Source organism: Garra rufa, chromosome 15 (genome assembly GCF_049309525.1).
Source record: "Garra rufa chromosome 15, GarRuf1.0, whole genome shotgun sequence".
Classification (NCBI taxonomy): Eukaryota; Metazoa; Chordata; class Actinopteri; order Cypriniformes; family Cyprinidae; genus Garra; species Garra rufa.
This window is the reverse complement of record NC_133375.1, coordinates 7,407,914-7,420,994: the sequence shown is the minus strand read 5'-3', so window position 1 is coordinate 7,420,994 and position 13,081 is coordinate 7,407,914. Positions and strand designations below refer to the sequence as shown.

The 13,081-nt window shown below is 44.8% G+C and overlaps 1 protein-coding gene across 1 annotated transcript in view; it reads left to right on the top strand.

Annotated features, from left to right (window-relative positions):
* LOC141287079 (cytosolic acyl coenzyme A thioester hydrolase-like) overlaps positions 1–13,081 on the top strand; it is a 47,303-nt gene that overhangs the window by 13,336 nt on the left and 20,886 nt on the right. The window contains exon 3 of the mRNA XM_073819212.1: positions 1–174. This exon is cut by the window's left edge and continues 10 nt beyond it. Within this exon, the coding sequence (XP_073675313.1) occupies positions 1–174 (174 nt within the window). The remainder of the gene's footprint in view (positions 175–13,081) is intronic.

The window sequence follows — 13,081 nt, the reverse complement described above, 5'->3', positions numbered from 1 at the left end:
ACTGTTTCTGGGCGAATGACCTTCACCAGTAATAAGTCAATGGAGATTGAGGTTTTCGTTGATGCTGACCCATTGGTGGAGGCTGAGAAGGGAAAATATAGGGCTGTCACAGCCTTTTTCACCTACATCTCTCTGGACAAAGACAACAAGCCCCTTCCTGTGCCACCGCTAAAGGTGAGTAATGCAGAGCTTATATGTAATGTAATATAGGAATGTTGATATATATATACATAATCTTAAATAAAATGTTTGTGTAAGAAGTGGGGTCTAGTTTGTATTCTGAGTCTTGCACATGACAGGACTTGGCAACCTATCTTTAAAGATTTTTTCTAACATAAGGCAGCACAAAAGACTGTAGATGATTATTTGAAATTGTCTTCATGAGGGTGATGCTTTCAGTCCTTGGTCTTTCCCACAAGGGTGTAAAATACTTGAGTAATTTTACTTGATTACTGTACTTAAGTGATATTTTGAGGGATTTGTGCTTTATTCAAGAACCGTTTAAACTGACTACTTGTACTTTTACTTAATTACATTTCAGAAAAAAACAGTACTTTTTACACCTTACAATTTTATTTCAACTTGAAAAGTACTTGTTACATTTTTGCATTTTTATTTTATCATTAAATATGGTAAATGGAAGCTCAAATATCTGCGCATGAAATACAAGAACCAGTGAGGTTTGTTTTCACCCATAGCACAGGCATTTCAGCTTTGCTTATAACTTTCATCAGGGAAATTTCTGGCTTCAAAGGTTCACCAACAAATCTGAGTTTATTAATTATTTATATCTGTTTTCATATAATCGTTAGCTGTCTATGTAGTATATTGTACAGTGTTGTTTTCGTCAACGATGACGATGACGAAATCATTTCGTTGACGCCACTTTTTTTCATGACGATAACGAGACGTTGACGAGATAAAAATGGCTCATTGATGACTAAAACATGACGAGACGTGTGTGAGTTTTCGTTGACGAGACGAGAATAGACGAAAATGTTAGTGGATGGTCCGTCAGACGTTTAAAATGCATGACATTTCTGCTTATTGTGCATGCCAATTAAAACGTCTAGGTTACGTATGTAACCCCTGTTCCCTTCCGGAGGGAACTCTACGCTGCGTCCTGGTGGACACTTTGGGAACGTTTATCCCAACGCCGCCATGCCGAGGGATAGGTGATCAAACTGACTGAATGAGGAGTCAAGAAGGAAATCACCCCTGCATCAGCGAGAGTCGCTGGGGCCCAGTGACCTGCCACGGCTAGCCCGGCTACCTGTGCACGCAACTCTCAAGCGTGGAGGCCTAGAGGAAGCCTACTACACTTAGCTCTCTAAGTGAAGGAGCTCATAAACGCCCTGACCATAAGGGGCGGAGTTTAGGGAATGGAGGTCTCGGCAGGGCGGACGCCTGCTCTAGGGACCTGACAACATTCAGTGCTACAGGTATAGATGGGGAAGCGGAGCTTCTGGAGAATGGAGGCTTCATAAAAGACTCTCTAAAAGAGAGGAAGCCTGACAACATTCAATCCACTAGCTCTTAGGAGTGGAGGTCTCAAAATAACCCTCCAGTGAGGGGAGACCTGGCTACACTCACGCTTGAAAGTACTGAAAGCGGAGCTTCTGGAGAATGGAGGCTTCATAAAAGACTCTCTGAAAGAGAGGAAACCTGACAACATTCCATCCACTAGCTCTTAGGAGTGGAGGTCTCAAACAACCCTTCAGTGAGGGGAGACCTGACTACACTCACGCCTAGAGGTACTGGAGGCGGAGCCTCTGGAGAACGGAGGCTTCACAGAAGACTCTCTAAAAAGAGAGGAAACCTGACAACGTTCAGTCCACCAGCTCTTAGGAGTGGAGGTCTCACTAGCCCTTCAGTGAGGGGAGACCTGACTACACTCACGCCCGGAGAAAAAAGCCTATACTCGACACTGGGGGTATTCAGTGAGGCTGCATAGCCTATGCAACCCGAACTACCCGAGTGGAGCTTCTGCTCAGAGGGAATCTACAGAGTGGAGGTCTCATGACCTAACTACACTTGACACTGACGACGACCTGTGAGGCTGAATATCCTGTGCAGCAGGCCTGTCTAAGTGGAGATTTCCCGAGGAGTGGCGGCTTCGCCGAAAGGAAGCCTGGCAACACTCAGTGAGAGGCTGGCAATGATCTGCGAGCAGCAGAAGGACTCTAAGAGTGGAGGTCCCAAGACCTACTACACTTCAACACTGCAGGCGTTCATCGAAGCTGAACAGCCTAAACGACAGTACTGCCTGAGTGGAGTCTGGAGAGTGGAGGCTTTCTAAAGAGGGAGCCTTACGCACCTCCGTGCTTAGCAAGGAAGAACTCTGAGAGTGGAGGTCTCATGACCTAACTACACTCTAGCCTTGAAGGTCATCCGCGAGGCTGACTAGCCTGTGCGACAGAAATACCTTCATTTTGGAGCTCTCCTGGAGAGTGAGGCCTGAGGAGGCCAGACACTCGATCCTGCTAGCAGCGCTATCTGTGGTTTTGAGTAGGTGTCCTGAGCATAGCGAGGATCACCAGATTTGCAGTCTCTAGGCGATAGCGGAGCCTGAAAGCGGAGCTTCTGGAGAGGGGAGGCTTCAGCAGAAAGACTCTCTAAGCGAGAGGAGGCCTACGACGCTCTCCCTAGGAAACTCTACAGAGTGGAGGCCTCAGGTAAAACCCTCTAGGCGAGGGGAGGCCTGACTACACTCGACGCTCAAGAAAGGCAGATACTCACAGTCAGAGCCAATAATGAAAAATTCTCATTTATCATCTAGCTCTGTGTAGTGGAGGCTCCGAGACTACATCTCCAAGGAGAGAAGCCTACAACACTAGTTTTTGGTGAGTGGAAGACTGCACTCCCCCAAAAAATAGTCAGCGAGGCACTCATGGGCCTGCCAGCTGCTATAACTGTGAGAGTGAAGGTCTCAGTACTGTTGGCTGTGACAGAGGGAGACCTATTACACTGTGCTATCGAAGGAGTTGTAAAACTTAAGGGTTTTGGAACCAACTCGAAGAACGGGCACGGAGGATTACCTGCGTGGTCCGTAGGAGAAAGGAACCTGCCTTTACGGGAGGAACCTTACCATAAGTATGGATTTTAGTTAAGTGCCTGAATTAGTGCACTCACCACTCGCGTGGATTTCAGAGAGTGCTCAAAGACTTTGCGTGAGCAAACACCACAAACGTGGATTTAAGAAGGTGCTCTAAGCGTTTCGCGAGAAAGACACCTGTATTAACCCGGGTGATAGCAGAACCCGGAAGCGGAGCTTTCAGTGAGGGAGGCTTTAAGCTCTCGAACATAACAAGCCTGACGACGCTCAACTGAGGAAGCTCTATCGAGTGGAGGCCTTGGAATACACGCCCTCTCATAGAAGGGAGGCCTACTTTGTTTTACACTCAACGCTTGTAGTGACAGGTCCACGGAAAGAGTTCACAAGCTGCCTTAACCTTGTGTTCTCCCGGCCTGTATTTCTGGGAAGTGCAGGCTTAACAGAAACACCTCATGTAGAGGGAGCCTAGCAACACTCGACCCAGTAAAAAGCTCTCATGAATGGAGGTCTAAAAATGACCTGCCACATTCAGCGCTAAGAAGTATTATCTTTATGTCTCTCTTCACAGAGGACTTCGCAGAGAGGAGGCCTCCTAGGCCTGCTACACTCAATTCTACTTCAAAGCGGGGCTTTTTAAAGAGAGCGGAGGCTCTAGTAAAACACCTCTCTCTCAGAGAGGGAGCCTTGACAACGCTCTATTCACCCTAGCACACAAACTCCCAAGAGTGGAGGTCTCACATATGTGTATATGAAAATACACAGGGAAGGTACCTGACCACACTCATGCAAAAAGAGTATTACTCTTAGCAGGGTTTGAGTGAGCGGAGGCTTCGGCAGAGCGATACTCCGCCTGAAGCAGCTTGACAACGCTCAAGAGGGTTATTCTCGTATGTATATGTATGTTGGATCATGTCTATACCAAGCTCACTCTAGCGGAGGTAGGTCTCTACACACTGTTTTCTTTTATAGAACGAGGGGAGACCTGGCTACACTCGGCACTTGGTGGCAGTAGAACTCAAGAGGAGCTCGAAACTGCAATAGTAATCACCCAAGCGGAGCTGGTAGACAAAGGAAAACATACACATACATGCTTGAATATTTTATTAAAGTGTCTTTACTGTTCACATACCGGGCCAACAGACGGAGCCTAGTCTCATCGTTGGCCCAGCCCCGGAGTCAAGGGGAAAAGGGAGGGGCAGGTAGCCCCAAACTGGCCTCGTCTCTGGCCCTTGGGCCAGGACGGGCCTGGTTTCCCCCCGGTGTTTAGGTGGAGGCGTGGACCGGCAAGGGATGCAAAACCCCGGGGCTCGGTCCAGATCTTTTAGCAGATCAGCCTGGTGCGCCTCTGCAACACTTCCATCGTGTGCAGAGGAGCACCGGCCACTGCCGCATATGCTTTGGAGCCTTCAGGGTCGATGTCCCTCGCTCTGAGAGATATTTTATTTTCGCAACCGTCAGCGAGAGACATCGTCACATATCCGCGCCCGTGCATTCCCTCGACATCAGCATGATTCACATGCCGATGCCTGTGAATGCGGGCTGAATATGGCCTGTCCCATTCCCTCTCGATCTCTTAAGTAGATCAGGAAGGAATGGGAGGCTCACAGGAGTTGGCTTTGTCATGGCCCGGAAGAAGCCGCTCGTCTAGTCTGCCGAGAGCGGCCTCTTCCCTCGCGGGCTTCCACTGTAGATACAAGCGGGCAGCCGCGCGGTCCATAACAGACATCAACTCTTCATATGCGGGGCAGAGAGGCTGCATGGGCTCAAACGAGCTCATATTTGTTCCATTTCAACCTCCTGCTCGCCCTGGCTTGAAGCCAAAAGAGCACTTGCTGCAGAACCGGAGGATGTGAGAGACAACACATCATCCGCTAGCAGCGCATTCTCGTCTCCGGCTGACGTGCGCGAGCGATTAAACGCTCTCTCAAACTCGTCAGCCAGCTCCACCCGTGAGCCCCGCAATCTCGGCCGCCGAGCAGCCTCAGCTGTGGCGGGACCGGAGCAGCGTGGGGCAGATGGATGGCCCGATTCCCTCGAGAAAAGGGCCAGACGAGAACGGAGTTTCTTCAAAGTGAAACTCTCACAATGAACGCGCTCCGCTCTTCTAGAGCCGAGCGCGCGTGCTCTTACACCTAAACACACCAAACAAAAGGTTGTGTGCGTCATCAAGTGTCAGATTTCTCTGACACGGATCCGCACACTTCCTACAGTTTTCTTTCTCTAGGCATCGCTGTACTCACTCGTTTAGAACAGAGGACTCTGAAGACAAAAAGATGGTAATGTGCTCTCAGGCACCTGCTTTTATACTAGCAGGCGCCTGATGATGATGTCATAGGCTGGCGCCGGCCAGTGTCAAGTTCACTGTCGTTGTTTCATACATTTGTTTCAGAACCGGTCATGCTGAAGGCAGTTCCCAAAGTGTCCACCAGGACGCAGCGTAGAGTTCCCTCCGGAAGGGAACCGGAAAATATCTGCCGCTATGGCAAGCCGTGTTAGCATTAAATGCTCTTTGACATACTAGTATGGCAAGCCGTTTTAGCATTCCATCCTTGTTTGTCTTTTATGTTTTAAAACATTCCTTCATTATTGTAATTATTGGTGAAAATAGTCAATCCGGAAGCTCACATTGTGTTGAAATATAGATCTGCTATTTTCAGAACTTAACTGACACTACCAACAGCAAAATACATACTGACCTACATTAATTTGTTAAAAGACTACTTTTTCCCCTTTTTTTGACTAAAACTAGACTAAAACCTTTTTGATTTTTCGTCGACTAAAACTGGACTAAAACCTTTTTGACTTTTCGTCGACTAAAATTGGACTAAAACTATCACATATAGAAGTGACTAAAATTTGACTAAAACTAATAACCATTTTAGTCCAAAAGACTAAGACTAAGACTAAATCTAAGATGGTTGTCAAAAACAACACTGATATTGTATGAATGCACAAGACTGAGTGCAAATAAAATCAGTGATGAGAATATAAAAACCATTAATATTTTGGTGGCCATGATGTTTTTTTTTTTGTGTTTTGTTTTGTTTTGAATTATTATTATTATTAATTAACTGTTGCAAATCTCCAAAAATTGATTAAATGAACACTGTATAAACTAATTTGAGTCATGTATAATGATGTTATTAAAGGGGAGTGAATAAGTAGTTTTATAATGATATATGCATTAACAATTAGCACTTACTATCAATTAATTATTTTAATTTTTTATGTGCTCATTAATTATCTAATTATTCGCAAATAATAACATATCAATATTTACTGAGATAAATCCACAATCAAAAGACTATTTATTGTATCATATATATATTGTATCATCAACATTCTTGTATTCTCTCTAGAATATGTTTCTGGCCTCTGCATCACATCTGGCTCATTTAGGGGAATCTCCAACCAAAAATAGAAATTCTCACATCATTTCCTCACCCTCATCATGTTGTCCCAGATGTATATAACTTTCTTTTAATAGATGAACACAAACAAAGATTTTAGTGCAAGTGAACGGCGCCACTTTGAAAACCACACAAAGTGAACCCAAGGTCAAAATATTTTCTTACACATGCCTATCATTTTACTTTAGAGGGCTTTGATTCACTGAAAACGCATAATTAAAAAAAAACGGGTTTCAAAGTGCAAATTTTTGAAAATAGCACCATTGTAGGAGTAGATACAAGCAACTCACACACAATTGAATAAGAGACACAATTCACACAGCACCGACGTTCACACACATACATGGTTATGCGGTATGTTCCCCTTTAAGAAAGAGAGTAGTTGGGGAACGCGCTGTCTAATGTGTTGTTAAGAAGAGCATTCAATAAAACGAGACCACTGAGTTCAGTTGCATACTGCCTCCGTGTATCTTTGCTAGCACGAAAGCTACATTGGTGACCCCGACGCAGAACAAATCGTTTATTTGTGATGTCGACGAACGCTGTATCTCTGAAGCTGCCGGAGTTTTGGGAGCAACAAGCGGTCATGTGGTTCGCTCAAGCAGAGGCTCAGTTCACATTACGTGACATTACCGCGGACGACACAAAATATTACTATGTCGTCGCAGCCCTTGGCAGCTCCACAGCCGCGCGAGCGATCAGCATTCTGGAAAATCCCCCCGCTCGTGACAAATATTCTACGCTGAAGGCGTATTTGTTAAAGACATTCAGTTTATCAGAGACTGAAAGAGCACGCCGTTTACTTTCCCTGCCTGGCCTCGGAGACTCGTCCGTCCGAATTAATGGATCACATGCTAGCACTACTTGGTGAGCATAAGCCCTGCTTTCTGTTTAAGGAGTTGTTTTTACAACAGTTACCAGAACGTGTTCGTACAGCTCTGGCAAATACTAAAGTGACTGGCACAGTTGGCAGATGAATACCAGGCAGCATCGCATAAATGTGTGACAACTGAGTCTGTGGCTACATCTGTGTACCCTGTTATAAAAGTTGCGACACGACACACAAATGAACGACAAGCTCCCGTTGTGCAGATATCAAATGAGCAAGGACTGTGTTTCTTTCACGCTCGGTTCGGGATGAAGGCCAAAAAGTGTCGGCCCCCATGCACGTTCAGTGAGTCCCGCGGCATGCCTACAGTTAGTAGCATAGTAGCAAACGACACTGCCTACCTGCTGTTCATCACAGACTCGTTATCAGGCCGACATTTCCTGTGTGATACGGGTGCACAGGTTAGTGTCCTGCCTGCGTCTTCAGTGGACAAACGCTTGGGCGAGGTCGGCCCACAACTTGAGGCAGCCAATCAAGGTAAAATACGCACATATGGGAAACGGCTAGTACCACTCTGCTTCAATGGACAACCTTTTACATGGGAGTTTGTGTTAGCGGATGTGAGTAGGCCCCTTTTGGGAGCAGATTTCCTGTGCACCAATGGACTGTTGGTTGATGTGAAAAATTGCTGTTTAGTAACGGCAGAAGGCTTCAACGTTTTATCCTGTTCAAAGAGCACCTTTCCTACGACTACTCTATCCAGCGCATTAACAGATGATTGTGAGTTCACTCGACTGCTGGGTGAATTTCCAAATCTCACTAAGCCCACCTTCTCCTCAACAGTGGCCAGCCATGGGGTCGTACATCACATATCTACGTCCGGGCCGCCATTTTATGCCCGGGCTCGACGACTTGATCCAGTGAAACTGGCAGTTGCCCAGGCCGAGTTCACTAACATGCAAAAACTGGGTATAGTGCGACGCTCTAATAGTCCTTGGGCTTCACCCCTCCACATGGTCCCCAAAGCGGATGGCGGCTGCCGCCCCTGTGGGGATTATCGACCTCTTAATGATGTCACTACGCCAGACCGATACCCAGTTCCACACATTCAGGATTTTTCCGCTCGCCTTGCTGGAAAAACTATTTTTTCAAAAGTGGACCTAATTCGGGGATACCATCAGGTGCCAGTCTACCACGAGGACATCCCTAAGACTGCTGTGATAACACCGTTTGGCCTATTTGAGTTCTTGCGGATGCCCTTTGGCCTCAAAAATGCGGCACAAACCTTTCAGCGAATGATGGACTCAATCCTACGAGGCCTAGATTTTTTATTCGTATACTTGGACGACATCTTGGTTGCTAGTGTCTCGATGGAAGAACACCTAGCCCATCTGCAATCTCTGTTCATTCGCCTCAGCCAGCATGGCTTAATAATTAACCCTGCGAAGTGCCAATTTGGCTTGACCGTAATAGACTTTCTTGGCCATCGGATTACAAGTGAAGGGGCGTTTCCCTTACCATCCAAAGTTGAGGCTATTACAGAGTTTTCCGCTCCCCACACAACCAAAGCACTGCAAGAGTTTTTGGGAATGGTAAATTTTTACCACCGTTTCATTCCACGGGCAGCTGCACTCATGCATCCTTTGTACAAGGCTCTTAAAGGGAACAAACAGATCACATGGTCAGAGGAGATGACTAAATCATTCGAAGACGCTAAACTTGCCTTAGCACAAGCAACCATGCTGTCTCATCCGATTCCTGACGCCCCCATTGCTATCACTACTGATGCCTCAGACTGTGCTGTAGGTGCTGTACATGAACAGTTTGTAAATGGCGTTTGGCAACCCCTTGCATTTTTCAGTTGACAGCTCCGCCCAAATGAGCAGAAGTACAGTGCATTTGACAGGGAGTTGCTTGCAGTGTACCTAGCAGTGAGGCACTTCCGCTTCTTTTTAGAGGGACGAGTTTTCACAGCATTCGTTGATCACAAACCTTTGGTTCTGGCCATGTCTAAAGTTTCTGAGCCCTGGTCAGCATGACAACAACGTCACTTGACCTTCATATCTGAGTTCACGACAGACATTAGGCACATTGAAGGAAAACGTAATGCTGTGGCAGATTGCCTTTCCAGGGCCGCTGTGCATGCCGTGCACTTGGGTGTCGACTTTGCCTGTTTAGCATCTGACCAACAATCTGACCCAGAGGTGCAAGCATACAAAACAGCTACCTCAGGTTTAAAGATAGCTGATGTTCGCTTTACGGAGGCTGGAGCTACACTGATGTGTGATATCTCCAGGGGCCACCCACGTCCAGTGGTTCCCACGCAGTGGAGACGAGCAGTGTTTGACAAAGTCCACAGTTTATCACACCCCGGGCGGAAAGCTTCGCAGAAACTGGTTTCGTCAAAGTTTGTGTGGCATGGGTTGAAAAAGGATGTTCGGAACTGGGTTTCAGCTTGCATTGCATGTCAACGGGCGAAAGTACAACGACACATCAAAGCACCACTGGAGCTTTTTGAGGTGCCTGAACGACGTTTTGACCATGTTAACATTGACCTGGTGGGTCCTTTGCCACCCTCCTGTGGATTTACTCACCTTTTGACTATGGTGGATCGAACTACTAGGTGGCCGGAGGCAGTGCCGTTGAGCTCGACGACTACGGCAGAGGTCGCACGGGCCTTTATCGACACCTGGGTGGCACGTTTCGGCACTCCATCAGATATAACTTCTGACCGCGGCCCTCAGTTTACATCTGAGTTGTGGGCAGAGATCGCTCAAGTGCTTGGAGTGCAGCTTCACCGTGCCACAGCTTTCCACCCGCAGGCCAATGGCCTTTGCGAACGTTTTCATCGCTCCCTCAAGACTGCACTTAGGGCCAGTCTGACAGATGACAGATGGGTGGAGCGGCTACCTTGGGTCCTGCTGGGCCTGCGGACAACTCCTAAAGCGGATCTGCAAACTTCCTCAGCGGAGTTGGTGTATGGTCAGACATTGCGTGTGCCAGGGGATTTCATTCCAGACAGTACAAGGCCATGGGCCCTACCCTCTGACCAGCCTGCCCTTTTAGAGCGAGTCAGTGCTTTCAAGCCAGTACCTACCTCTCAGCATGGCATGACAGCAGTTTGGGTCCCCATGGACCTCTCTACAGCTGAGTTTGTTTTCATTCGGCGTGACGCTCACAGGAATGCATTGCGCCCCCCATACGATGGGCCATTTCGTGTTCTGGAGGCTGGAGTCAAATCGTTTCTGGTCGACATTGGAGGCCGTCCTGAACGAGTTACGGTTGACCGACTTAAACCGGCTCATGGGGAGCCTAATCAGCCAATGGTTCCAGTGGCAGCCCCTAGGAGAGGGCGGCCAGCTACCAACAAGGCGGAGGACTCCAGGGTGGAGAGTTCGTCTGCCAAGGAAGTTCAGCATAGTGCAGGCTCACGATGATTTACACGTTCAGGGAGACAAGTTCGAGCTCCAGGAAAACTAATGTTGCCGGTGTTGGTAAATTCTGGGGGGACCTGTGTAGGAGTAGATACAAGCATCTCACACACAATTGAATAAGAGACACAATTCACACAGCACCGACGTTCACACACATACATGGTTATGCGGTATGTTCCCCTTTAAGAAAGAGAGTAGTTGGGGAACGCGCTGTCTGTTGTGTTGTTAAGACGAGCATTCAATAAAACGAGACCGCTGAGTTCAGTTGCATACTGCCTCCATGTAACCACCCAATATGGAAATCTTTGAAAACGGTGATGTCATGCGCATCCGTAGTACTTGTCTGGTATGTAGACATGCACAGTATGTGTCGACTTTAAATGCAAGCGCGAACAAACAGTGCCTGGCATATGTAATACAGTATTATTGGCAGTTTTCGTACATATGTGTAAATGCGAATTGAGTAGAAAACTTTTTAAAACACTAGGGTAAAACTTTTGTTTGACTTTTAAATTTTTTTTTTCATCGTTGTTGTGTAAACGTAGCCTGTTTGTTTTCATCTGAAGAAAGAAAATCATATATATATATATATATATATATATATATATATATATATATATATATATATGGGATTGCATGACGGTGTTAAAGATGTTGCACTAGATAGATGTGTTTGACCTGTACCAAACCTTTGTATTTCCACCAGATATTTTTGGGCACTTAATTGCATGTGAATTGCAATTACAGTTTTTTCTCAGTTGCTTTGGTACATTTCTCAGATCAGAATTTAAATTTGCAAAACTTTAAGTGCATTTCTCAAAACAATTTGTACAAATAGCAAAACACCATGGATTACCTGCAAAAGCCAGTCTCTTGCTCAATATCCTTAGTTCATCTCTCAAAAATAAATATCTGTGTCAATGAACATGTCAGTGCCATCAGAATGACAAGTCCTTTTGTCATTGTGTATGGATAAGACAGTCAAATCAGTTAGTCATGTTGTCAATATAACAGTATACTCTGGAGGGATGTGGCTAAAGTTTTGATGACAATTAGTTTTTCTGAATTGCTAAAACACATTTTTGAAACCATCACTTATTTTCTCAAAACCTTAAATACAAATACAAATGTTCAAACCAATTTTACAGAACCCATGACTCTTCTGGCAAAATCAAACAATCCCTTAAAAAACATTTCACCTGTACTCAAAATCAAACAAAGCTTTCAAACCATACACACATTAGTTAATACTATATGCACTACAGGTCATTCATTAGACACTATGGTGTCAATGGAGAACACAGTGTCCAGTGCATGTAGTTACAAAAAAGGAATGTGTACTGTATATAGTATATAATTATTTTTGCAAGAAAAAAGATACATAAACACACACTCAAAAAACACACATACTCGAAAGAAATCACACCTAAGTTTGTTGAATATACAAAAAAAAAAAAAAAAATCCACACACACATATATATGTGTGTGTGTGTGTGTGTGTATTTTTGGTATATTCACCAAACTTCTGTGTTTTTTTTTTTTTTGAGTGTGTGTATGTTTATATATTCATTTTATTGCTAAATAATTACTATATACAGTATATCATCTAACTACCTAACATCTTGTACAAAAGGATAAAGTCTTAGAGCTAGGTCAGAGCCAGAGAACTTCAACTACATCAGCAAAAAAAAAAAAAAAAAACTTGTGGTGTGGTAATCTTGCAGTTCTACACAAGAATATACTGAAATGACCACAAGACATGCTTGACATATTATGACAACTTGTTCAACCATTTTGCATGTAAAGACTTTTGCTATGAACCAATGCCTAAATGTTGTGAGGGGTAAGACTATTCTACAGAGACCAAAATAATACATTTTGATCAACATGACATAAGCAATTAATAATGTAGGAAACAGCAGAGAATTGTACATAATCATTTGCATAGATGTACCAAAGCATTTGCAACTTATTCAAAGAAATGAAAAACTGCTTTTTTGATGTGCACAACTGACACAATGATGTGAAGATTGAACAAGTAGTTTTGAGAATTTCAATTCTGATCTGAAAAATGTACCAAAGCGACTGCGAAAAACTGTAAATGCAAATACATTCATTTTGGTAACACTTTATTTTAAGGATCAGGAATTAGACAGTAATTAATGACTAATAACTGCATTTGTAAGTGACTAGTATGGACTTGTATGCCATTACAAGCTATTTATAAGGCCTTTATTGATTGTTGTCTTATTTTTGTCTTATAGACCCTTTATACTTGTTTCTGTCCTAACAGTGTATTTATTAGCTAAACATAAAACAAACTAATAGCTTGTATTGTGTGAATTACACACTT